At 47.9% G+C, this 26,221-nt stretch overlaps 1 protein-coding gene across 3 annotated transcripts in view; it reads right to left on the reverse strand.

The window, feature by feature from the left end:
• The window catches only part of LLGL2 (LLGL scribble cell polarity complex component 2), a 908,486-nt gene that overhangs the window by 743,108 nt on the left and 139,157 nt on the right, over positions 1-26,221 (reverse strand). For all 3 annotated transcript variants that reach the window (XM_069654770.1, XM_069654772.1, XM_069654771.1), the window contains exon 2: positions 11,107-11,212. In XM_069654770.1, the coding sequence (XP_069510871.1) occupies positions 11,107-11,181 (75 nt within the window). In that variant the 5' untranslated portion in view covers positions 11,182-11,212. The remainder of the gene's footprint in view (positions 1-11,106; positions 11,213-26,221) is intronic.

Genomic DNA, 26,221 nt, shown 5'->3' on the forward strand with positions numbered 1-26,221 from the left:
TCCTGTTACTCCACCTGACACATGTACCAAAGATAGCACCTGGTGCTCCAAAATCCAAGAAGCTCTCCTAGGTAAGATTGCCACTCTCCAAATTAAAATCAACAACAAACAATCTAGCCTTCAATCCAACCCTCTACAGATCCCTATACCTACCATAAACCTCTCTATCACAGACTCTCTGACTCCTTTTAGCTTCTCTCCACTCTCCATTCTCGAAGTGGAAAAGATTATCACTAGCCTTAAACCGTCCAATTGTCAGGGTGACCTTTGTCCTGCACCTATTATTAAGGAAGCTGCTCACGACCTAGCACCATTCATCACTACGCTCATCAACTCCTCCTTTAGCTCTGGGATTGTACCGGACAATCTTAAGGATGCATGGGTCATCCCGCTTCTGAAAAAACCTACCCTGGATCCCAGCATACCCACAAACTACAGACCAATTACCACTGTACCTTTTTTACTAAAAATCCTTGACCGCGCGGCCTACCTACAAATTCAGGAATACCTTGAATCAAATAAACTTCTGGGACTCAGGCAATCAGGCTTCCGGCCTCGCCATGGCACTGAGACCGCCCTTATTGATTTAAAAACGCAGATCGAAGATCTCAAAGACAAAGGCAAACTGGCGTTATTACTTCTCCTGGACCTCTCTGCTGCTTTTGATCTTGTCAATCACAAAATTCTCTGCCATCACCTCAAATCAGCCGCACACTTCTCAGAAAATGCCGCCACTTGGATCAGATCCTTCCTGGATAATAGATCAATGCGCGTGTTCTCCCCACTTGCGGCCGCACCACCCGCTCCGGTCTCTTGTGGTGTGCCTCAAGGGTCCTGTGTCTCGCCCACGTTATATAACGTGTTTACCAAACCCCTTTTTGATATTTTGGACCATTTGGGCGTCACGTATACCAATTACGCTGACGACACACAGATACTAATCCCCATCACAGGAGACTACACAACTGACTCCCTTGCCATCAACGCCATCTACCAGGTCATCCAAGCGTGGATGGCCCAACACGGCCTCTGCCTAAATGATGAAAAGACAGAGCTCCTCATTCTTGGTTCACCACAAAAACTCACTAAACTTGACCCTGCCTTCAAGTCTTTCACCATTGATGGGAACACCATCCCGATTGCTAAGGACACGAAAACCCTAGGGATTTACATCGACTCAACCCTATCCTTGACTAGACAATCCAACGCAGTCTCATCTGCAGCAGCGCATACTTGCAAGCTCATCACCGCCTGTCGCCCGTTCCTAACCACTGCCAACTGCGTAACCTTGGCCAGGACCCTTGTACTATCCAAGGTCGACTACTGTAATGCCCTCTATCTAGGTACTAATCTCCGCAACTTAAACAAGCTACAAATTGTCCAAAACAATGCGATCAGAGCGGCCCTTAACATTCCTAGGCGCCAGCATATATCTGACACCAGGCGCAACCTGCACTGGCTCTCTATCCCACATCGCATCTCCTTGAAGTCCTTGGCTCTCACACACAAATGCCTCCACAACCAAGCCCCTCGCTACCTGGCAAACAGATTCTCTTTCCACAATTCCACCAGACCTCGCAGAGCGGCCCAAGCCAACTGCCTTGACATCCCGCGTTTTAATCTCCAAAGATCTGGTGGAACCAGCTTCCCCATCCTGGCAGCCAAACTTTGGAACTCACTCCCCAATGACCTTAGAGCAGAACCTTCCTTCCTGAAATTCAAATACCTTACCAAAGCTTGGCTATCCGCCCAAGACTGCTAACACCAGCTTACTGCCCTACTTGCACTTTGACCTACTCTGCATCCCTTATTAACTTTCCTGTAAATCACTGCCTTATCGATATTCGTTTGAATGTATATTTTGTAAATTTTGTAAATCTTCCTGTAATAATCCTGTAATACTCTGTCACATTGCCTTGTCATGCTTTCATCTTGTTGTAACTAAGTTAAGCGCCCGGTTGCCCCTGGGCCTGGTGCGCTATAGAAATAAATAAAATACTAAATAAATGAAAGGGCAGGCCCATAATTTTTGCTTGCACATTAGTTGATAAATTAGAGAGCTGCAACCATTCACGGAATACCAAAATCGCAGATGTCACAAAACCTCTAGCCACAGTCCATTGTGTCCAAATCGACATGAAAAGGAACCATAGAAGCCTCAACCCCACCTGCTTCCACCTCCCTCAAAGCCTACTCCGCTAACAAGTGGTCAGTGGACTTTTCCACAACCTGCCTAAAAGAAAACGGATAATGACCGTTTGGCCTTGTGCTTTGTTAATGTGGCCACCAAAAGATTCAGATGTGAAAACCTTCTTAGACAATGCTTCAATTCTCAGACTCAATGTACAGGGGAAAGGAAGGAAAAGCATTAGGTCCCTCCCTGGAATTCCCTGCATGAAACACCAAGGAGTATGCAGCCGGCAGGTCAAGCACATACAAGGGATTACACTCACTGGCCTGCACTTTAAAATATTTCGACTGATGGCAGGGGCAGACATGGAACCGCCGCCCCCCCCCACAAATGTCCACTACTTGATCCTTCAAATTCTTACCAAAAAGGAGGAATGGCTGTTCCTCTTTAGGACCCTCGTGTATAACATCAGTACGTTTGTTTTTATCTTCGTGATCCAATGTGTCAGACACCTAGATGTATAAAGCTTCAACAACCCTCTGCATGAGACCAATAAGATACACCGTCATGTGATTTCTCCAAACCACTGGTATACTTCAGGTCTTTCAAGACCTCATACACCACATCCTTTGACCTTTCCCCACAATGCTCACAGGACCTGGAGTAATGCTCTTCCCATTCTCAGATATCAAAATCACTGACATCCTCTTTACGCAACACGACGTCCAACTTCCTACACAACTTCAAGGCCGCGTCCTCCACTCTGTAGCGCACAACCCAACAATTCTAATCTGATGCCATATGTGGCGCAGTTCACGGCACCTTGACATGCCAGCAACATGCAGCAATAAGTCAATAGCCTGAGACATCTCGTTCAACCCCATGAAATCGTTAATTGAATCCCTGACAGACAGACAGACAGACAGACAGACAGACAGATCAACATCCTGCTCCTCAGCCACACTGTTAGGTGTGCAACAGATACTCTTCCCCCAGGTCTGTGCATGCAGCAGGCACAATGGGAGTGGGTACCATCGGCTGTTGTCACATTTCTGAAAACACAGTTAACATCTTGTGCCCCGACGCCGAAGACTGCATGGAAGCCATCAGCATCTGCTGCTCCAACATCACCACTGACTGAAGGTGGATTCCTGGTGGAGATATCAGTCATCTTCTTCAACTGTGAGAAACCTGAGGTTATCCTCACTCCTAACCACCTTGGATCCTCAGCGCAGGTGGCCAGGAAAAGGCCATCGCTTTTGTATCCTGACCCTGTGGGTGGAGAATTGAGGGAAGATCACTTTGATGAAATGTCCTTCGGGATTGGAAGTGGGGTGCACTCAGGTGAGACAGAGTATCCCCCTTTTCCTGTTAGTGACAAGCCCAACCCGTCCCCCATCTTCATGGGCTGTTATAAGCCAGTTCTCCCTCATTGCTAGTTTAGTTTAGTTTAGTTTAGTTTATTCATTTGTATTGCGCACCAGACCCGAGGGTATGAGGGCGCATGAGCAGCAAGGTGATTCAAAGCTTGGTTACAGGATGCTTATACTTTACATTACATAATTATACTTTACATTACATAATTACAGTGTGACGATGAAGGAACATGTGTACAGTTTGGCAGGAGAGAATGCAGTAGATGTATTTAACGAATTACAAATATATACAAGTTTAGTATTACAAATTTACAGATTCTCTTAAAGCATGCAACGCGGAGAGCAGCCGTGTGGTGTTAGAGGTGTTAGTGGTTCGTGTTCTTTAACCAATGGATGTAGTTGCGTCTAAAAAGTGAGTAAGGTTGGGGAGTTCTGAGCGATGGAGGTAGGGAGTTTCAGTGTTCGGGTGCTTTCACCTGGAAGCTGTTGCCACCCATTTTAGTGCGTTTAAACCTGGGGACGGTGAGCAGATTAGCATTGGAGGTTCTGGTGGGTCTGATGGGGCTGTGTTTGCATATTCTGTCTGCCAGATAGCGTGGGGCAGCATTATTCAGGCATTTGTGGGTGAGCGATGCTACTTTAAGCAGGATTTTGTCTGTTGTGCTGAGCCAGTTATGGGATTTCCTGATATTGGAAATGTGTTCCCTCCTGGGAATATTGAGTGCTGCCCTAAGGGCGTTGTTTTGTAGCGTCTGAATTTTGTTGGTGATTTGTTTGGTGGCTCCTATGTAGAGGGCGTTACAATAGTCCAGTTTGGATAATACCAATGCTCTGGCAAGTGTAGTGCAGCTGTGGGTGGAGAGGAAGGGTTTGGCTGCTCTTATGAGCTTACATGTGTAGGCCGTAGAGGATGCCATCGAGCTAACCTGTTTGTGGAAGGTTAGGGAGGAGTCGAGGCATATTCCTAGGGTTTTTACTTCTTTGGAAACCTTGATTAGGTTCCCATCTATGATGAAGTTGGCATAATTGTGGTCGAGTTTGGTTAGGTTGGACGTAGAACCAAGGATGATGAGTTCAGTTTTGTCATCATTCAGGCATAGACTGTGCGAAGCCATCCATGCCTGGATGATGAGATACACCCTGTTCACCAAGGCCAAATCCTGGTTGTAATCTCCCGTCAACGGGATGAGGATCTGTGTATCATCGGCGTAGTTAGTGTAGGTGATACCCAGGCCGTCTAGATCGTCAAACAGGGGCTTAGTGAACACGTTGTACAGAGTGGGGGAGACGCACGAGCCCTGTGGGACTGACTCCACATGTAATGGGGATGGGTTCGGCGGCGGCAGAGGAGGAGAAGACTTGCATGGATCTGTTGTTGAGGAATGACTCAATCCAACTGATGGCTTCTTGTGAAAAGTGGGCAGCTGAGTCTAAATGATTACATAGGATTTTATGGTCAACTAGGTCAAACGCCGCAGAGAGGTCTAGCAGGAGTAGTAATGCAGTTTTCCCGTTATCTCTAAGGTCGTCTATTTGGGCTTTCAGATCTATCAGGGCTGTTTCAGTTCCATGTTGGGGTCTGAAGCCGGATTGTCTTATTCCTAGAAGGTGGTTTGTTTCAAGATACTTTTGAATTTGTTGGTATGCTGTCTTGTCTAGTATCTTGAGCAGGAATGGGACGGTGGTAATCGGTCTGTAGTTGGTTGGGATGGACGGGTCAAGGGAGGGTTTTTTGAGGAGAGGGAGTGTTAGGGAGAATTCTCTGTTTGGGCTGAATTTCCCTACCTAGTGAGTCCCCCAGCAGCTTTGCTGGATTTCTGGGGTTTCTTTTTTTTTCCTGCCAAGAGTGAGACTCTTTTACCCTCACTCTTGGACCTGTTGAAGTGTGTTTTCTTGGTTAAACCTTGTGTTGAATGGGCTATGGGGTCTTTTACTCCATAGGGCCTCATGTATTTTTGTGATGTGGGTTACACAGCACCCTCTGTGCCGTGACCCAGGGGTGTCCTAGGGACTCCCCAACATAGACTCCATACCCTGGGACTGACTACTGTCTCCCAGGGCATGTAAAGTCACCAAAGACTTTGCTAGTCTTGAATCCTGAACAGAACCAGTACAAACCATCATATTGTGGACGTACTGGCTGGGGCAATTCGATTGCCCCAGGGTCTGTTAGTCGAGGGGGCACGTCTCCGTCCCCCCTGATCGAGTTTTGGCTGGTGGCAGTGGAAACTACTTTTTATATTCGACCGCGAATATTTCCCTATGGGATTTCCCATTGTTTTAGGCTAACACATTTAATTATTTATTTACGGTAGCCTTAAACATACCGCCGGTTTATATATTTATTATTATAACTCCGGTTGGGACTTTTTGCCAAAACTTGATTCTAAAATGGCGTTGGCGTTCGCCTCTGTAACTCTGACCCAAAGTGGAGCCCTTTGTTCCACTTTTGGCGGGCTTCTCCACAGAAGCCCTCCAAAGTGGTGCCACTCTGTCTGGGGTACTTAGGAGGGGTGGAGGGGGATTTAGGCACCCTGGACTGAGTTACCTTGGTAACTCAAGTCGCACTCCGTCCTGATTGGCCCAAGTGGTGAGCCGGCCGGCTCACCACTTAGCATGTTTGAGTGACAGCTAGGCTGGGTGAATGGGGGTTTGCTGCATAAAAGCAGGGCTTTGGGGACTGGAACTTCAGAAGTCGCCACAGGACCAAGAATCCGACGAGGGAAGAGCTGAGCCGACCTGCTTCGACGACACCACCCGGTGGAGCCCTGCTGAACCGTCTCACCACTTTTTCCGACGACCGAGGAGAACTCTTAACGGAGTGGCTCCTTCCCTTGACTGGTGGGGACAACCAGTTTTCACCTTCTTTCCGCTTCTCGAGGTATCTCGTGGCCGCCTTGCCCGTGCCAAGCACCCCGGCAACCGGAATACCACACTTTTACCCCTAACCGCGAAAGTCGGTACAACCCTTTAACCGGAGGACTCCGCGGCTGGTTTCTTCCCGGGCAGTGCAACGACCTTCTTCTTCTGCTCTTCAGCGAGAACTTCTTCTCCCCTGACCGACGTCGAGCCTTGCTGCCACTGCCTGGAACAACTGCCACCGCTGGAGGATCCTTTCCGCTTAAGGTACCGTGTTCCGCCTGGCTTCCCTTGCCACCGACTGTACGGGGTAGATTTAGCCCCCGGCTTTCGAACCTGGGAGTGCCTGGGACACCCTGGCTAAACTTTCTAAGCCACTCTAAACTCTTTCTAACTCTTTGCAAGACTTTGAATCCCTACTAACAGTGTGATCTTGGGCACATTTTCGCTCCGGCTACTCTAAGAGTGGGCCCTGCCTAGTGACTTTTGCTCACCTGTGACTTTGTACTTCTTTGAGCCTATTGCAAGTGTTCTGGACCTTAGAGTGGTGTGTTTAACCTATTTCTGTTTCTTTTATCCCTTTCTTGAACCTACTAGAGTGTCATCTAACGTTAAGCACTCACCTCTGTTCGAATTATGTGGTGTTAACCTAGAGTTGTCTAGATAGGAGTAAGGGTTGAAACTGCTTTCATTATAACTGTGTTTGAAGAGTTTTTACTATATTTTTGCTAGAGTGATTTCAACTTATGTGTGTTTAATAAATAAATAACTATATACTTTTGAAACCAAGCTCTGGTCAGTGGTTGCTTGTGCTATTGTGTTTGAGTACCTATGGTGTATACTTTACATACTGCCTAACTCTTCTTGAGGGAAGTCTGACTGCTCAGCCACAGCTACCAAGTAAATCTGGGTGGTGCAGACTGCTACCAAGTGGGTTTACTGCTATACCTGTAGTCTTAAATCTTTTGCAGTGTTCCCCAAGGGAACTGCACAGGTTTCTGCCTAACAGGGAGGACCCAGGACTCTTTAAGGTTACTGGGGACTGTTCCTGAGGAAAAAGAGGCATTGATGAGTCTGGTGATGAATGGCGAGAGGTCTCGTGCCGCGTCTTTAATGATTTGTGGGGGGCAGAGGTCACCTTTGCAGTTGGAGGGTTTAAGGCCAAGAATTATTTTTTCTACTTCGAGGGAAGAGACTTTGGAAAAGCTGAAGCGAGCAGAGTTAGGTGTGTGGTGTGAGGGTGGAGGGCTCGAGTGGGCGTTGATGGGGTTGGTAAGATTGGTGAGGGAGTCTTTCTTATTTTTAATTTTTGTTTGAAGGCCAGTGACTTTGTTGTTTAGTGCATTTTGGACACTGGTGCATCATTGTTTGTTTTTAACGCAAGTATCTGGGATTGTTGCCGGGGTTTCCAATTCTTTCAGGATAGTAAATAATTTTCTGGAGCTGGAGTTGGATTGGGAAATTCTCAGGTTATAGGATTCTTGTTTGGCCGCTATGATTTCTTTTTTATAGTTGGCCGTTATTTTGTTAAGCAATAGTTTGTTGTGGTCAGTCGGAGATTGTCTCCAGACTTGTTCCAGTTTACTCTTTTCCAATCTAAGGGTTTTAAGATGGCTGGAGAACCATTGGTTGAGGTGCTTTTTTGGTTTGGATTTTCTAAGTTTCAATGGTGCAATGGCGTCTAAGGCTATGCGCATGGTGTTGTTATAGCCTTCTACGAGGTCATAGGGATTAGAGTCTTGGAGTTGGCTTAGTGTAGGAAGAATGAGTGGGATCAGTTTTTCTACTGTGATATTTTTTTTGCTTCCCATTTGACACTTGATAGTACTGGGACAAAGAGGTGACTAAGATCAATGAAGACCACACTCTTACCACTCTGGTACGGAGATGAGGAAGATGCCTGCTAAGAGCTGTAAAGGTCAATCATGTCCCGTTGATTGTGGTCAGGCAGGGCTGATTGGACATCCACACATGCACCCTGTCAAGGGGCTGCAGGTGTATAAAAGGAGACCAGCCCAGCAACATGAGAGACAGCAGGGAAACCTGTGCGTGGAAGGGCAACAGGAGCAGCAGTTGGAAGGCCGGTGCAAGCCTGGCGTGGGAGCTCGGGCTCCGTGGAGCAAACCGTACATTGTGAAGGGAGCCTTGTAGATAGGCTTTCCCTTTTATATGCGCTCAAGAAGCTGGTTTTCCTGTGTTGGGACTTAGACACCGGATGCCTGAGGGGCAGGAGTGGTACCCCTGACGTAAGGAGCAGAAGGCTGTATGATCCATGCTGCTGTAAAGCCTTTGAAAGCGACCAGTGAGTTTCTAATCAGTGAGAAACCCGGTGCGCAAGTGTTTAAACTTGATTGTTCAAGGAAATTCTTTGTATCGGAGTGGTAGCGTGTTTGAGGAAACCTCTTTTTCGAAGGTCTCTGATTTAATCCATCGTCCAATATTGAACGACAAGGGATACTTTGTATCCGAGAGGTCACGTGTGGGAGAAAACACGTTTTCTTGAATTCAAGAAACACGTTTCTTGAATTCCGAAACTGAATGAAAATCTTAACAAGTGCAACCCGTGCCTTTTAAAGACTGAAGTGAGCACAATCAAGGTTTTCTTTAATACCGAACTGAGTGAAAACATTCATGGAATTATTTGCGTGAAAAACGCAGATTTGCGTGCCTTTCTGCCCAAAAATCCCCATACTTCAAACAGGGATTTTCGGGCAGAAATGCACGCAAATCTGCGTTTTTCTCCGGTGTTGGGCAAGGTGATTCCAATTCTTTTAGGATTTTAAACAATTCTGTAGACTCATGTTGTGCCTTATGTATACTAATCTCCAGCATATTTCTTTTTGCTTCTATCATGGCCATTGAAGGTTTGTCTGAGTGTCCATTTATAAAAGTATTTATTATCCTTTGATTTGAGGCTCTGTATTTCTGGTGTGAACCTACTATTGGTTTTCCTGACCGGTAGCAGTTTGGTTCTTTTGGGTGCCAGAAAGTTCATAGCTTTTTGTAGGGTACTCTGAATTTCCTCACTTATTTTGTCAGCATTTTCTAACAAATCAGAACGTGTTGCCAGTGGCTGTAGCCATTAACTCATAGCTATAGGGGTAACTGATCAGGGATGCATCTGCAACCAACGCCATCTGCAGTCAGAGGGACCTTCAAGGGCTTGAATGTCAATATCAATGTTGAATTTCATCATGCAAGGCTCTAGATCATTTGAGATGGGATTTCCCCCCCGCACCCCAACCTTGCAGCACCTTCACACCACTTTACTGAAACTACAAACGGTCCACTGAAAGGATTTCATCCCTAGTTTGTTCCAAGGAACTAGTACAACCACATGAATGCATAATGCGGATTAAAAGCAGTAAGATTACTGCTTCAAGCAGGACTTAAATTTGAAATAGAATTTGCCTTGTGTAAATTATCCTGTAATGGGGAGAAGCTGCTGAGTCGGTCTCAAAGTGGAGGAGAGTTCCCGGTGACAGAAAGGTCACCTGACAAGCTAAGCTACTGTCATGCGACTGGAGCTATTGCAGAATACAGTAACTATGCAGAAAACAGGAATCCAGTAGATGACAGTCATTTAATATAGATGGTTTCATCATAGAAAAAAAAAACATTTTTTGGAAAGCAAATAAAAGTTGGAATTTTGTTTCCAGCAATGCTGAAAGCCTCAACGGAGGATATGCAGTTTGTATGCCAGAGATGCAAGGGGAGTGGATTGCATCCTTGCAGGAGACAAGCAAGCCAAAGAAAGGGATTAGTTAGGGATTGTGGTTAAATGTTTGTTAACCCTTGTTTGATATTTCTGTACACACTCAGATAGTTCATGTATAAACACATCAATGAAGCCAAGTCTTTGTCGAACAGCAAATGTGAAATGTTCATTTCTCTCATCGCTGGGCTAGACAACATGAGCCCAATTGTTCATTGCACACCCCTCGTACAGAAAAACAGGCATAGGGTGGTTTTGTAAAAACAAAGTAGAAAGAGGCGAGTTTGGTCAAACTAATTTTGGTAATTGGACCAAAAATAGATCTAGATAGTGTGGTTGGTTAGGAAAGGGTGGGAGAGGCGATGGGCCGTGGGAGGAGGGTTGGGAAAATGGCAAATGGAGGGGAATGGGACCTCCACCCAATAAAAGAAAAAGAAAAGTCCTACTATCAAAATTAGGTCGACCACAATTACCACACAAAAATGTGTTTCTATGAAACCAAAGAAAACTGAAACGAGGACTTCAACAAAACTGTACCAGAGGTAATGAGTTTAGAGAGGCAGGGCTGGTATTGGTTATACATTTGTATGTTTGCATTGTTTTAATGAAATAATAATAATGCATCAAGAGACGTTTTAAACACAATTCTCGGCAAGTCCACTTTCCCTGGAAGTAAACGGGCATTGCGCATCTTCCTTCAGTTTATTTCCAGGTCTCGTTTTTCCCGCCTTTTGCTGTTCATCGACAATGCCAGTGAATGTAAGTAACATTTTTCACAGTAAACTGATCAGAGAATCAAGTCTTTCTTGCTTTGCATAGAAAGGTGATGGTTGCACAGCTATTGAACCATCCGCGTTGCACGCACATACCCTTGCTGAAACGACCAGGCTGGAGAAGAACATGCAATGGAATTACAGGGATAGTATCACCATCTGCACTTCACATCACGTGCCATGCTTTCGTCATAGCGCACCCTGCACAATCGCGCCTCACCACAAAGGCAACCCGACAGGCTCTTAGCTTACCTTGTTGAACTGGAAGAGGTCCCTTTTTAGACTCTCTCGCACATGGTCATGCCCGGGCCGCAGGAATCTGCGCATGTTCCAGGCAATTTGTGTTCTTCAGTTTGACCTAGGGACAAAGTCAAGAAAGAAAGGATTTAAACTGGAGGTCGAATTGCAAATGTCAGGTGTGTGCTTGAGGGTTCAGTGGGAGAAGGAGAAGGAGGTGCTTGGTTCAGTCCCAAATAGCACTAGCATCGTTATCTAATGGCCACTGAACTCAACAGCGGCAAGTCATCAGCTCATGAAAACGTACGGCTCAGTTCCTAATCACAGCAGGTTACTCTACAATTGTTGAAGCACCTACAATCTTTTCCTTCATCGATATAGCAAGCATGAAGGTATGCACATTATTTGGTAATCAAAGGCAGTGGGAGTTCTTCAAAGGGAAGAAGTACAATCTTGTCTATGAAGTTGCATACACAGAAGATGGTTTAGTAACCTTATTCAATAAGGACCAAACTTCAGATGGTGCATAAAATGCGTTTCAAATTCTAGGACCACCTTTTCCAATCTAGCATGCTGTAAACAGTAGCAATACAATAAGAAGAGCAACAATGGTCCAAGTACCATTTACATTTTATTCAGTCAAAAACAAGAATGGACATCTCCATTACATGCACTTGACGGCACATCCAGTCATCCTCAAATAATTCGACACGTTTAAACAAACTGCATGTGAACTACAAAAGCACTGAACCCCGTTACAAACTGGTCAGAACTTAAGCATGTTCGAACCATAATGTATTTGATAAGTGCTGGACTTGGGTTACAATCCAACTGCTAAGTAACTGTCAAACAATGGGTGCATTTGGAGGCTTCCTTCTGCATGTCCTTACATACTGATCAGGCAAATGGTTGAAGAAAAACACCATTTACCTTTGTGTCTTTAAAGCATAAACAAACTAGACGTTTGCCTCTTGGGTGCGCATGAGGACATTTCACAGGAGCACCCTTTTTATCATGGCAGCAAGGCAACAGGAAGCATACTTTGAGTGGCGCCTCTCCCGCACTTTTAGAAAGACTTTCTGTTCTCGGTTCACTTTAAGAAAACAATCTGTGCTGTATTTTCTTCTACAGCAAGCACAGCTACAGGGTGTCCTCCTCTTCAGAGTATGTGTTTCTCCTATAGGCAACCGCACGAATACATGCGTTTAAATGAGCTCAGTTTGGCAAAGCCAGTATTGCTTTAGCTAGTATTTTCTATGCTGTTGCCCACGTGTCACTATCAGTAACATGTACGCATCAAGTGTACAGCAAGTGCCACCACAGCACGCCGAGAGAGAGAGAACGAGAGAAAGAGAAAAAGAGAGAGAGAAAGAGAAAAAGAGAAAGAGAGAAAGCGAGAAAGAGAAAGAGAAAAAGAAAGAGAGAAAGAGAGAGAGAGAAAGAGAGAATTGCACAGAAAACCCACCTCAAAGCAGTCTAAAAACTTAGGATAATCAATTGTGACTTTCCTCGTGCTATGCTCCACTTTGCTTGTAATTTTCATGAAGGACCTGAAAAAACTCCGCCTGAGAGTACCCCTGCAGCACGACCTAAGCCAAAAAGGTGGTGGAGCTGACCCGCCTGGGAAGAGGTACAGTCAAAATCTTGCTAAGACCTGGTAAAGAGACCAGGATAAAAGCAGGACCCCTCAAGAGAAGAGGGGCAAACCAAGACCCCTGTGGAGAGAAGGACAAAAGCAAACATCCCCTGAAGAGGAGAGGGGCATTAGTCCATGTACCCTGAAGACGCGAGGGACAAATCTTCCTGAAAGAAATAGCATCAACAGAATTTGTGGATGCCTCTTTTAGGAAAAATTGCGTCCCATGTGATATCAAGCAGGCTTGGATCCCCCCCTTTGTTAAAAAAAAAAACCTTCCCTTGATCCCAGCTTGCCTTGATCCCAGCTTGCCAGCTATCGACCCATCACTAGCGTTCCCTATTTTGCTCAAGATCTTGGACAAGGTAGCACACCTGCAGATTGAGGCTTTTCTTTCCGAACACGACATCCTTGGCCACAAACAATCTGGTTTCAGACGTGCACAGAGTCCATGCTGCTCGAATTAAAAATACTGCAGACTATGGAAAGGGGACAGACAACACTTCTTGTACTGCTGAATCTCTCCTCCGCATTTGATCTTGTGGGTCACACTCTGCTGACAGAGAGGCTATGCACGTCAGCGCATTTCTCTACTGCAGCAGCTGATTGGTTAACATCTTTTTTGGCAGAACGCAGAGCTTGGGTTTTCTTCCAAGGATGCACAGGCGGAGGAATTTCGGGTCACCTGTGGGCTCCCCCAAGGCTTGTGCGCATCACCTACTCTTTTTAATATTTTTACCCTTCCACTGTTCAAACATCTGGGTAGGGTTGGCATTTTATATGCGAACTACACAGAGTACACGCAGTGTCTTGTTCCTCTCACAGGAGACTATGCCATCGACTCCACCGCCCTGAGCTCTACTCATGAGCACATCAAGGAGTTTAAATCCTTTCAAATTGATGGCTGTAAGATCCCCGCTCAGCCAAAAGTTAAAACACTTGGGGTCATTCTAGATCAAGAACTATCCATGAAAGGACAAGTACGTAGTCTGGTGGCGAGCTGTTGCTATCACCTTAAATCGCTCACCCATATGCGTCCCTTTCTCTCTTCTGCCAACTGTGCCACCATTGCATGGGCAATTATAGGTGCCAAATTGGACAACTGTTCGAGCCTGCTGCTAGGCATCTCGAAACACGACCTCAGCTGTCTGCCAGTCGTGCAAAATAACACTGTATGCATTGCTGAGGGCCTCCACAGAACAGACCATGTGTCTACAGCTAGGAGAGCTCTGCATTGGCTCCCTGTCTGCAGTAGAGTTACTTTTCGTGTGCTTTGTATCACACACTGAATAGGGAGAATAAGCTCCCCCAATCTCATCACGACCATGGCCTAGAGGATCGAGGCCCAGGCACCCCCCACGGGACGAGTTCGTCTATCTACCAGATGACAAAATACCCTGGTTCAGGAACATAAGGGTATGCCCACCAGCCTGTCCGACTCAAGCCGACACCTGCGGCATGGATGAACTCGACTAAGACAACAGCCACAAGTACCCACATCATTAGAGATGCCACAACGACCTAGCCAACTGCCAGGAACACACGTGCCACCATGCACACTGGTCACTCACACACCAACCTACACAAAGAACATATTCAGTGCTATGACGTAGGTGACTGACACACCCACTGACGTGCATCGTTGTTATTTTTCACATAGGCCTTTTTATAGTAATGCAGAAACGCAAGAAAAACTTGCGTATACGCTTGCTGACGCTTCTCCCACCACTCGCCCTGTGATGACACCATCATGTAGACCTAACACTGCTTGTGACGCCATGTCAAACCGCGACCTCCGTACAATGGATTATGCATCACCACCCATGAACTAGGCCTGAGTAGGCCGCAAGCAAGAGCCTCATCATGAAAACCCTCTCAGAGCAAGAGTACAAGTGCTGATCATGCAGAATGAGCCCGAGCGAGAGCTCATAGCCAAGGCCACGATGTTGCAACTCGTATGCTACCAGCCTGGTGCCAAGGTTACACCTGTAAAAAAGCCAAGCCCACAGAAATGAAATACAAATCTAATGTGCAGAATTCTGCTCCAGCTACGGTCTCTCCACACGTGACCAAGCCGATCTGACAAGGTGCCAGACCCACGAGACAGAAGTCGCCTGGGTCCCACGTCTGGGACACAGTTTGCAACAGCGAAGCGGCAAGATGGACACCTACGGCGATGGGAACGGCCTGCTCACAAGCCTATGAGCAGACCTGTACGTTGTCTGCACAAACACACAGTTGTACATTGTTGCTAATGACCGGTACACCGCGAGCTGGGAACGGCGATGGTCCCAGGCTTGGGGGCTCGCGAGAGGACCAATCAGAACACAGGGGGACTCATCACTGACGCCACTGACATTAGCCAATCATCAGGGGTCTTCTTGTAACGATTTTCAAGTATCTAATAGTAGGGACAGCCCAAGTATACAACCTGACTCATCATTAACCACTAATATCCTTCTCTATATGTATCCTATACTAACCCTACCACTCGGGGAACCAATCCGAAGTGGCAATAGGTTTTTTTGCTAACTTCCCCAGGTGACGCAAGTAGCGCTTGTTAGGCAGAAACCTGTGCAGTTCCCTTAGGGACCACTGCAAAAGATTTAGGACTACAGGTGCTTGGCATTAAACCCAATTGGTAGCAGTCTGCACCACCCATATTTACCTGGTAGCTGTGGCTGAGCAGTCAGACTTCTCTCAAGATGAGTTAGGCAGTATATAGAGTATACACAAGGTACAGAGACACAGTAGCACACGCAAACACTGACCAGAGCTTTGGTGTAAAAGTATATAATTATTTGTTTAAAGACACACTTGTAAATTACACTAGCACAAAGAGGGGTAAATACATTCAACACACAGTCACTATTATATATATATATATATAACCCTAATTACTTATTAGACAAGTCTTAATGAGAAACGCCACTTATTTTCAGACAGAGGTGAGCGCTTAACATAAGATGGCACTCTAATAAGTTATTAAAAAGGGAAGGAAAAAGGCAGAGTTATGAAAGCACACAAATGTGAATACTTTGCAAAGAACCACAGTGAGGCAGGTTAGGCAAAGTCTACTGGGGAGCAAGAAAGTTCAAATGCCAGGCCCACTCTTAGAGAGAGCAAGCAAAATGTGTCCAGGATCACACAGTGGGGTTATGCCCAAAGAGTCTTTGTAGAAAGTTTGCAAAAGATTGAGGTTAAGTCAGGAAAAGTTAGTTAACAGACCCTCAGGCTAGCCCAGGTTAGAAAGTCCAGGATTTACTGTCACCTCGAACGATCTGTCGCAAGGGAAGCCAGGCGGGACACAGTACCTGAAAGTGGGAAAAACGCTCCAGCGGGGGCAGTTGTTCCTGGCAGCGGGTGCAAGTCGGTGTTTCGTCCAGAGGAAGAGGAGGTCTCGACGTGGAGGAAAGCTGAAGGTCATTGCGCTGCCAGGGAAGAAACCAGCCGCAGAGTTTCCCGGTTACAAGGTACCACCCTTTTCTTCGCGGTAGTGGTGATCCGTGGTATTCCGGTTGCCGGGGTGCTTGGCACGGGCAAGGCGGCCACGAGATGGTCCAGGAAGGCGAAAAGACGGGCAAACTGGTATCCCCACCAGTCAAAGCAAGAAGACTCTCCGGACTGGAGATCTCCTCTGTCGTCGGGAAAGGTGGTGAGATGGTTCCGCAGGGCTCCACCGGTGGTGTCGTTGTTGCAGGTCGGCCCGGCTTCTCCCTCCTCGGATTCTTTAGGTCCTGTGGCGACTTCTGAAGTTCCAGTCCCCAAAGCCCTGCTTTTATGCAGAAAACCCCCATTCATTCAACCTAGCTGTTAATCAAACATGCTAAGTGGTGAGCCGGGGCCAATCACACAAGAGTGCGACTTGAGTTGCCGAGGCAACTCAGTCCAGGGTGCCTAAACCCCCCGTGCCCTCCCCCTCCCCCACATCCCCTATGGTGCCCAGACAGAGTGGCACCACTTTTGGAGGCTTCTGTGGAGAAGCCCACCAAAAAGTGGAACAAAGGGCTCGACTTGGGTTGGAGTCACAGAAGCAAACACAAATGCCATTTTGGAACCAAGTTTCGGCAAAAATTACCAACCAGTGAATTCATATTAATTTAATAAACCGGCGGTATGTTCGAGGCTATATTAAAAAGTGGTAGCCTCCAACAATGGGAAAATCCCATAGGAATATATTCGAGGTTGAATATAAAAAGTAGTATCCACTGCCACCAGCCAAAACTCGGTCGGGGGGACTGGACAGTGCCCCCTCGAACAACAGACCCCGGGGCAATCGAATTGCCCCGACCAGTACGTCCACAATAGGATGGTTTGTACTGGTTCTGTTCACAATTTGAGACTAGTAAAGCCAATGGTGACTTAACATGCCCTGGGAGACAGTAGTCAGACCCAGGGTATGGAGTCTATGTTTGGGGGTCGCTGCGACACCCCTGGGTTACGGCACGGAGGGTGCTGTGTAACCCACATACCAAAAACACATGAAGCCCTATGGAGTAAAGGACCCCATAGCCCATAAAACACATACAAAGTCAAAGGAACACCTCAAATCATGTCTAAGAGTGGGAGAAAAAGAGTCTCACTCTTAGGAGGAGAAAAAAATAAACCCCAAAAATCCAGCAAAGCTGCTGGGGGACTCACTAGGTTTGGGAAATTAGCCTTTACAGAGAATTCTCCCTAACAGCGCGTCATACTGCTGTAAAAAGGGCCTGCGAGCCCCACTAAATTGGAGAGTCTGGACGGACGCATACGATCCAAGACCCATCCCTGCCGTTGTTATAATAAACAGCAGAACCACCTTGCTCCTTGATTGTGTCTCATACTCATTCAGGGAAGCACGGGAGGAGTTGGGGCCTCCCAGCCCGGTGGTCCGCGGACGGCTCAGCCGACCCCAGGATAATCACCCCGACAAGTTGGAGGCACTGCTGAGATCTGTTTAAGGTCTACCCTTTCAGTTTTTTCTTTTTTTTCATTTTCCAAGGCCTCTCGTTGCGAGGAGGCCCGGCGGCGCGGCCCCCTCTGCCGCTGCTCCCTTTTGAGGACTACAGGACCATCGCGGAACTGCGAGAAGACCGGACAGTGCAATCCGGATATTGGCCCTCGGGAGCCGGTTGAGAAGTATCCCGCCCGCGGTTGGCGAGTGTCCAGACGTGGTCCAGACGAGGGGAGGTGGCGAGCCGCTTGGAGGGGTGCACGCAGTCGAGCGGCCCCGCATCAAGAGAACTTGGTGAGTATGATACACCCAACAAGCAATGTTAAATTGTGAGGGAGGAGTTGTAATAAGGGCGGCGGGAGGCGTTATTACAGTGTGTGGCGAAGATTTGATCAATAAGTGTTGATAGACGAGTGAGCGGTAACGGGACAGGCACGAGGGCCGTCCTCTACCACGTCACGGAAGCAGGGTGGGTGGAGCCAGAAGGCACCACGTGCGGTTGCTCCTAGACACTGATTGGTCTAGATCGTGGGCACCTGTAGAGGGGGGTGTGTGTGTGTGTGTGGCTTTCCTACGAATTGGCGTTTTTGATCAATGAGTAGATGAGGATCCCTATTGATCGAGCAGTGAAACTCGATAGATAGATGACGTTTTCCTGTAGGAGTTAGCTAGATTGTTGCCAAGTACAGAAGATAATTGTCTGGTTAGGCCCTTCCGGCGAGGGGCGTGTCACACGCGAGGCGATGCAGCGTGCGCAGTCCGATTATAAGAGTGTATTGTTGGTTACCTTGTTCCGGGCGTAACAAGAGGACAGCTGTGGGGTTAACGGTGACAAGAGGTTAAAACTTATTGCGCGCTCTCTTGAAGTGTAAAGATCTTACCGGTAGTAGTTGGAAGAGGTTGGAGACGTCACCCGTAGGGAATTCATAGGACACCTTGACCACATCGCGTTGTTGAAGGGTGGTAGGGGAGTAAGCAGAGGACAAGGGAAGTAAAACCGAGGTGGGGAGGGTACGCACGGAGACCGCCGGCCACCCCAAATACGGGAAGGGTGGAAAGAGGGAAGTGACCGTGCACGGAGAACGCCAGTCACGCTGAGTGAGGAGGAAGAAGGAGGGGAGTGGAAAAGGTGGGGCGGCTGTACAAGCACGTCACACAGGGCACGCAGCCACAGGGGGCTTCGTGCGCCGTGGCCGCAGGGGGCCGTACCAACGGTATCAAAGAAGAAAACAGAGGAAAAGGATGGTATATTTGTAATTGTTATACTTGGTTGTTTTACTTTTTAGTGAACGGTCGAAAGTCCCCAATCTACGGGGCCAGGTAACGACGGCTGTGCTGAGGGGAGTTAAAGACACAGTGTAACCATGTCATATGTGTCGGGATCGGGAGGGTGGGGGAACACTCTGACTACCCCCCTCCAACATATTTTTAAAACGCTGTCCCCCCCCATAGGGAAAAACTCATCAAATATAGCATAGAATGGACACAAGGAACAGACAACAAAATGACGACACCATGGCCACCTAACGGCAGTTTTGACCCATACGTCCAACACTCACTGCTGACACACATACACAACACGTACAAAGGGAAGAAGTTGGCACATCACGTGGAGGTGTTTAAGTTGTGGAGGATGTTCCAGGGTCCTGGCTGGGGCCAACCGGAATGTTCACCGTGGAAAGGACGACAGAAGGGAAGGGGAGCGAAGAAACAAAGGAGGGGAAGGAGATTAAGGAGGAAGAAGGAAGAAGGAAGAAGGAAACAGGGAAAGGGCGACCAGTAGCGCTCAGTGCGCGGGAAGAGACAGGAAGGGGGATGAAAGGCCTGGTAATGTACATGAAGTAGAAGTAAAGAAGGAAGGGACAGAAGACATGACCCTAGCAAAGGTAGTGAAGGAGGAAGGTGGGTTATATCCTGTGACGGAGCTACGAGAAGCAGCAAGGCAACAACTGACGGCAGCTGAGGGGTACTCGAACCCCACGTACAGCCCTCCACCATATACAGCTACAGGTAGCTACCAGGGGGGGAGGTGACAAGCACGCTAGGTCCGAATTGCACGCAGGTGCGCACAAAGGGAGGGAAGAACAGCGAGGAGCACATTTCAAACATAGGACAAGATGAGTGGGTAGCAGCGCAGGTGCTCTTAAAGCTGCGAGGGTCATTAACAGGAAAAGAAAAAGAGGTGGTGAGGAGAATGAGTAAGGACGACGCGGGTAGCTCTGGAATAGGGGGTGAGGAGAACACAAGAGAAGGAGAGCTGTCACAAGAAGAGGAGATGTTGGAGGAACGATTGGCTAAATTAAGGGATGAGGGGAGTGCACTGATTAAGCAGCTCGAGAAAGGCACGAGGAAGGAGGAGGGAAAGGAAGGAAAGTAGGGATGAGAGAGAGAATGAAGGAGCGTACTGAAGAAAGGAAAAGGGAAGCGGAGAGGATGAAGGCAATAGCGGAAAGGGTATCCCGAGCAGCACAGCGCGATATGAAGAGAGAGGAGGAAGAGAAGGAAAAGGAAATGGAACTATGGAAGAAGAAAATACTCTCCGAGGGCACCAGGAAATACGAAGAAGGTAAAGTAATAAAAAGCATATTAGAAAGGGAGAAAGAGAAATGGGAAAGGAGGAGAGAGGAAGAAAGGATATTAGCGAAGGTAAGTAGTGAGTTGATGGAGGAATTGAAAAAGAAAAGAGGAAATAGGTGTTGAAATAGTGGAAAAGAAGGAAGAAGAGAGAAGAGAGAGGAAAGGGGGGAATGGGGTAAGAACATATGTGCGTCGTGTTGCGGAAGTAGCTACAACATCAGCGCAAGGGGGAGTAACTGGTAGAGGAGATCAGGAAGGAACAGATTTAATAGACTTAAAAACGGTGACAATAAGGGGGAAAAGGACAGATTGGGGGTTGTCGCTCCTGGATGAATTTTGCAGCGAAGAAGAAGAGGGAGTGGGGAGAGAAGGAAGCGGTGATAGGGAGAGCTTAGATAAATTGTACATCACACGCGCCAACGGGGAATCACCATGGGCATGTAAGAAGAAGGAAGAAGTGAAGGGAAGTGAGGAGCAGTTAAGAGAAGTGGCAGGAGGACCAACACGCGCAGTTACATCCACGTCATTACGCCCAACACGCCCACCCACACCCGCGCCTGAACACACACCATACATCGGCAGGCTCAGAGACCTCCCAGGACGCAGGCAGGAAGAACGGCCACGCACACCTGCAGTAAACCAAGTGAGCAATTGGACAGGGGGGAGAAATGAAGGAGAAGATATGACAAGCAGCAGTAATATAGATATGGCAGCGGATTTACTTGACACAGAGGAAGAGGAGGAGTACACGGATTCCACCCCGCGACAACTAGGGGGACAGATGGGGTACAATTTAATGCCACTATTGGAGAGGGGAGGGGTTAGACCACAATATGTCCCTTGGAAGCATGCTGATAAGGAGAATATAAAGTGCAGGCTCCCATCACTAAGCGGAGGAGTGGGGAAGTGGATTTACGAGATGGAAAAACACACCACAGGACAGAAACTAGCAGTGGGAGACGTGAAGAGTCTATTAATATCAATATTAGGGGACGCGCCAGACGACATTTGGAAGAGGGCAGGATTACCCAGAGTTACAATAACAAACACGTCACATGACGGGGCGCCATTATGGCAAGCCCTGAGGGTGCAGTACCCAGACACATCAGATATAGGAGCAATTACGTCACGCAAGATGCGCGAGAATGACGATCCCGTTGATTATATCCAGGAGATTCAGGAGAAGTGTCGCTTGGAAACTAGAAAGCAGTGGGACAAGACACCAGCAATTTTTTACCACATACTAGTACAAGGGCTTCCGGAGGCAGTACAAAGACAACTGAAGAAGATAGTGGAAATGGAAGCTAAGGCCTGGCCGGAAATACAACTAACAATAGTACACCACTGTAGGATGTGGCAATAAAAGATGAAACAAAAGGAAGAAGATAGGAAAGCAGAAGAGGCAAAATTAGTGCAGAAAAAACTAAGTATACCATGGAAGACGCACCAATAACTACACCAACAACAATGACACCAAACCCCGCACAAGTAGTGGCTGCACAAGATCCAACACAGCAACAAATAGCACCATTACCACGACCACCACAACTTATACACAACAGATGCCACCACCCCCACCATACACGGCTCCCACAGGAGGAGGGTACATGCTACTGGGAAATGGATATTATAACACCACCAGTAGAAGGAGCAGAATGATGAGCGGGAGGGGATATGGCCAGCCTGCACAACAGCAAGGGGGAGGATTTCGGAGTTACTACCCCAAAGGGCAACAAGGGTACCAAGACAATGTGGGGTGTTTCCCATGGCAGGCCAGGGAACCACCTGTATGTTGGGTTTGTGGAATGTTGGGGCACATGTCACGTACGTGTAGAATGAGACCCCACACCACAAGCCTGGGGGGGGGGAACAGGGACCACAAGGGCCTATGAGGGAGCAGCAGGTTTACCAGCAACTGCAGGGAACACAACAGAGCAACACACAGCAGCAAGTATCACCACAACAACAGTTGCAGACATACACACCACCGCAGCAGCAGGTGACAATAACACAACACCACCAAGTGCAACCAGTACAACAGCTCACTCAAATACAAGACCATAAATTGACACCCGTTGATACACCGCTACATCAAACACAGTTAGGGAGGGTGACTATCTTGGGACACAACCCTTACACAGGAAGCGGTCAGTCACTGTACCCACAATAGGACAGCCCACAGACGTCCTTGGTGTGTCCCATCCTGTCGATAACACCTAATAGTGCGGAGGAATCATGCATTGAGGTAGCGATGGGTGACAAAAAAATTCTCCTTCCTTGTTGACACTGGGGCAACCAGGTCTTGCATAAGGGAGGGTAAATTGGTTGTGCTGATTTTGGCACTAAAGGAAAGTGTTTACAAAAGAGTTACTATATATTCTGACACTGACGTGATAATAAAGGAAAGAGAGAGACTGCGTAAACAGATCATTACCAACCACTTGGATCCGCCATCTGTAAAATTGGAGAACCCAAGAAACCCAAGGAGCTATGTTGGAAGATGGGTCTACTGCAAACCAGGAGGCAGCTGTGTTTATATGTACTGGTCGTTCGAAGATCATGTCAACCACTATGGACACTTGGCTGGAATAACTAAAGTATGGAGAGTAAGAGGAGATAAAGAAAAGGATATGTTTGTGGTCAACAAGTCGACCAGAGGGGGGACTGAAGAGGGAGAATGGGAGAACAAGCTCCCCCCAATCTCATCACGACCATGGCCTAGAGGATCGCGGCCCAGGCACCCCCCACGGGACGAGTTCGTCTATGTACCAGATGACAAAATACCCTGGTTCAGGAACATAAGGGTATGCCCACCAGCCTGTCCGACTCAAGCCGACACCATCGGCATGGATGAACTCGACTAAGACAACAGCAACAAGTTAGAGATGCCACAACGACCTAGCCAACTGCCAAGAACACACTTGCCACCATGCACACTGGTCACTCACACACCAACCTACACGAAGAACATATTCAGTGCTATGACGTAGGTGACTGACACACCCACTGACGTGCATCGTTGTTATTTTTTACATAGGCCTTTTTATAGTAATGCAGAAACGCAAGACGCTTGAAGAACTCGCGTATATGCTTGCTGACGCTTCTTCCACCACTCGCCCTGTGATGACACCATCATGTAGACCTAACACTGCTTGTGACGCCATGTCAAACCGCGACCTCCGTACAATGGATTATGCATCACCACCCATGAACTAGGCCCGAGTAGTCCGCAAGCAAGAGCCTCATCATGAAAACCCTCTCAAAGCAAGAGTACACGTGCTGATCATGCAGAACGAGCCCCAGCGAGAGCTCATAGCCAAGGCCACAATGTTGCAACTCGTATGCCACTTGTAACGCTCACCTGATTCCCACGGAGGCGCGGGTCTTGGCAGGAAGCTGTCTGTGACTCGAAAAGTGATGTGCAGGACTCGATTGGCTTCTGGGGTCGAACCTCTTCGCACTGTGTGTCGGACTCGAAGAGTGAGGTTTCTGCAGGTGAAAGAATATGGGGGTTAATGGTCTGGGTAGTTGAATGTCCCTCTCTCTCTCTCTCTCTCTTCCCAGCTTTTTCGTAGAGCCCCCAGGTCAACGTGCTCACCTTATATAGGTGAATGCTGGGCTCTCCATCTGCGTCTGGTGCAGGGTGCCGTTGCCAGTTCCTTCACTGGTGAAGCATAGGCCTCTTGAATTCAGAGGGTGGTTACCGTCGTTATCTGCACGAGCAGTGAGTTTCTGGACACCTTTTGTCTTTATAGTCTTTAAATGCATGGCACGTTTATATGCAGACTCTATATAATGCTTTTCCCTTATGTATTGCAGGGCTCTGAGATGGAAGATGAAGTGAAGCACCTGGAAGTTCGTAAGTATGGCAAGCGCTCTAACTGTCTCTTTCCTTGCAGCTTAGTTCGTGTTAAAGAGACGCCGGAGTATTTGCAGGCGTTTTATTGCGACGAGCGTGATGGACGTAAGTAAATACCTGCTTAATGTCTTTTCTTTTGCCTTTCAGATGTTGGTTTGCAGCGCCGGAGTGCGCGGAATGCCAGTAAGTTGTTAACGATACTTTGTCTTTACAGGCGGCGATGCAGAACGAAGAAATCCGGAATTCACAGCGTGCCGGTAAGTATGGCAATGCTTTTGCCTTTGCAGGTGGAGATGCGGCGTGAAGAAGCGGCCGCAGCCGATGGATCAGGTGAGTAAGTACTGCGTGTAAAGTTCGCCTTGCTAACCTGTTGTTTCTGTTCTTTGCAGGTGCTGATGATGTCTGGATACGGAAATGGTAAGTAGGATTCTTGCAGGTCCAGGATCAGAAGAAGAAAAGCCGGAGCAGACTCGGTGAGCGTTCTGCTGCAGATGCAGAATAACGCGAAGCACGTTTCATCTATCGGGTGTGGTTTAAATAGCCTTGGAGTGATGAGGCGTCTTCTTCCACGGCCCCGCCTAGGTAAGAAAAGAGTTCCAGTTTCCAGAAGAGTTCCAGTGCTGTATCCAGGGAGTGGAGCTGCCCCACCCAGGTAAGAAAGTAGTTCCTGTTCTTAGATAGCTTCTAAGTGGCTGGTAAGTAAGCAGCATGGTCTGCTGCAGGTAAGTCCACCCAAGCATCCTCACACCTATTATGAGCCCGGCGCTTCCAGTGCCGGGACCAATGGTTTTGATGAGCCTGGTGCCACCGGCGCCAGGACAAGGTCCAAAAGGTCCCAGTAGGAACCGGCTGGTGCCTAGGATTAGGGTTAGGGGCCTGCTTCCAAGGACGTTGGGCTGGTCCTGGCTCCTTGGAAGCAGTGATCATGACACCACCAGCCCGGCGCCAAGGTTACACCTGTAAAAAAGCCAAGCCCACAGAAACGAAATACAAATCTAATGTGCAGAATTCTGCTCCAGCTACGGTCTCTCCACAAGTGACCAAGCCAATCTGACAAGGTGCCAGACCCACGAGACAGAAGTCGCCTGGGTCCCACGTTTGGGTCACAGGTTGCAACAGCGAAGCGGCAAGATGGACACCTACGGCGATGGGAACGGCCCGCTCACAAGCCTATGAGCAGACCTGTACGTTGTCTGCACAAACACATAGTTGCACATTGTTGCTAATGACTGGTACACCGCGAGCTGGGAACGGCGATGGTCCCAGACTTGGGGGCTCGCGAGAGGACCAATCAGAACACAGGGGGACTCACTGACGCCACTGACATTAGCCAATCATCAGGGGTCTTCTTGTAACGATTTTCAAGTATCTAATAGTAGGGACAGCCCAAGTATACCACCTGCCTCATCCTTAACCACTAATATCCTTCTCTATATGTATCCTATACTAACCCTACCACTCGGGGAACCAATCCGAAGTGGCAATAGGTTTTTTTGCTAACTTTCCCAGGTGACGCAAGTAGCGCGTCATACTGCTGTAAAAAGGGCCTGCGAGCCCCACTAAGTTGGAGAGTCTGGACGGACGCGTACGATCCAAGACCCATCCCTGCCGTTGTTATAATAAACAGCAGAACCACCTTGCTCCTTGTGTGTGTCTCAAACTCATTCAAGGAAGCACGGGAGGTGTTGGGCCTCCCAGCCCGGAGGTCCGCGGACGGCTCAGCCGACCCCGGGATAATCACCCCGACAACACAAATGTCTTTTTGGTCTGGCTCCTGGTTACCTGTCCACCATCTCTCCGCTGCCTGTTCGTAGAACATTGAGATCTGAGAACAGCAGTATGTTGGAGGTGCCCAGAACCAAACTTGCCTATGTGGCCCAAAAATCCTCTTCACATGCAGCTCCACGAATGTGGAATACACTTCCACCTGACCTTAGATCCTGCCCCTCACTCGCACTCTTCAAGCAAAGACTGAAGACTGTGCTGTGCATCTGATCATCTGGTCTCTATGTGGTATCCCCATTCTCTTCTTCTAGACTCCTCTTGTTCATGTTTTTGTCTGTCTTGTTTTAGCACCTCTTTGCCTCCGGGCTTGCGTTCATGTGCTTTATAAATACATTAAATA

The sequence above is a fragment of the Ambystoma mexicanum genome, chromosome 3q (assembly GCF_040938575.1).
Source record: "Ambystoma mexicanum isolate Mex_15411 chromosome 3q, UKY_AmexF1_1, whole genome shotgun sequence".
In the NCBI taxonomy this organism is placed as follows: Eukaryota; Metazoa; Chordata; class Amphibia; order Caudata; family Ambystomatidae; genus Ambystoma; species Ambystoma mexicanum.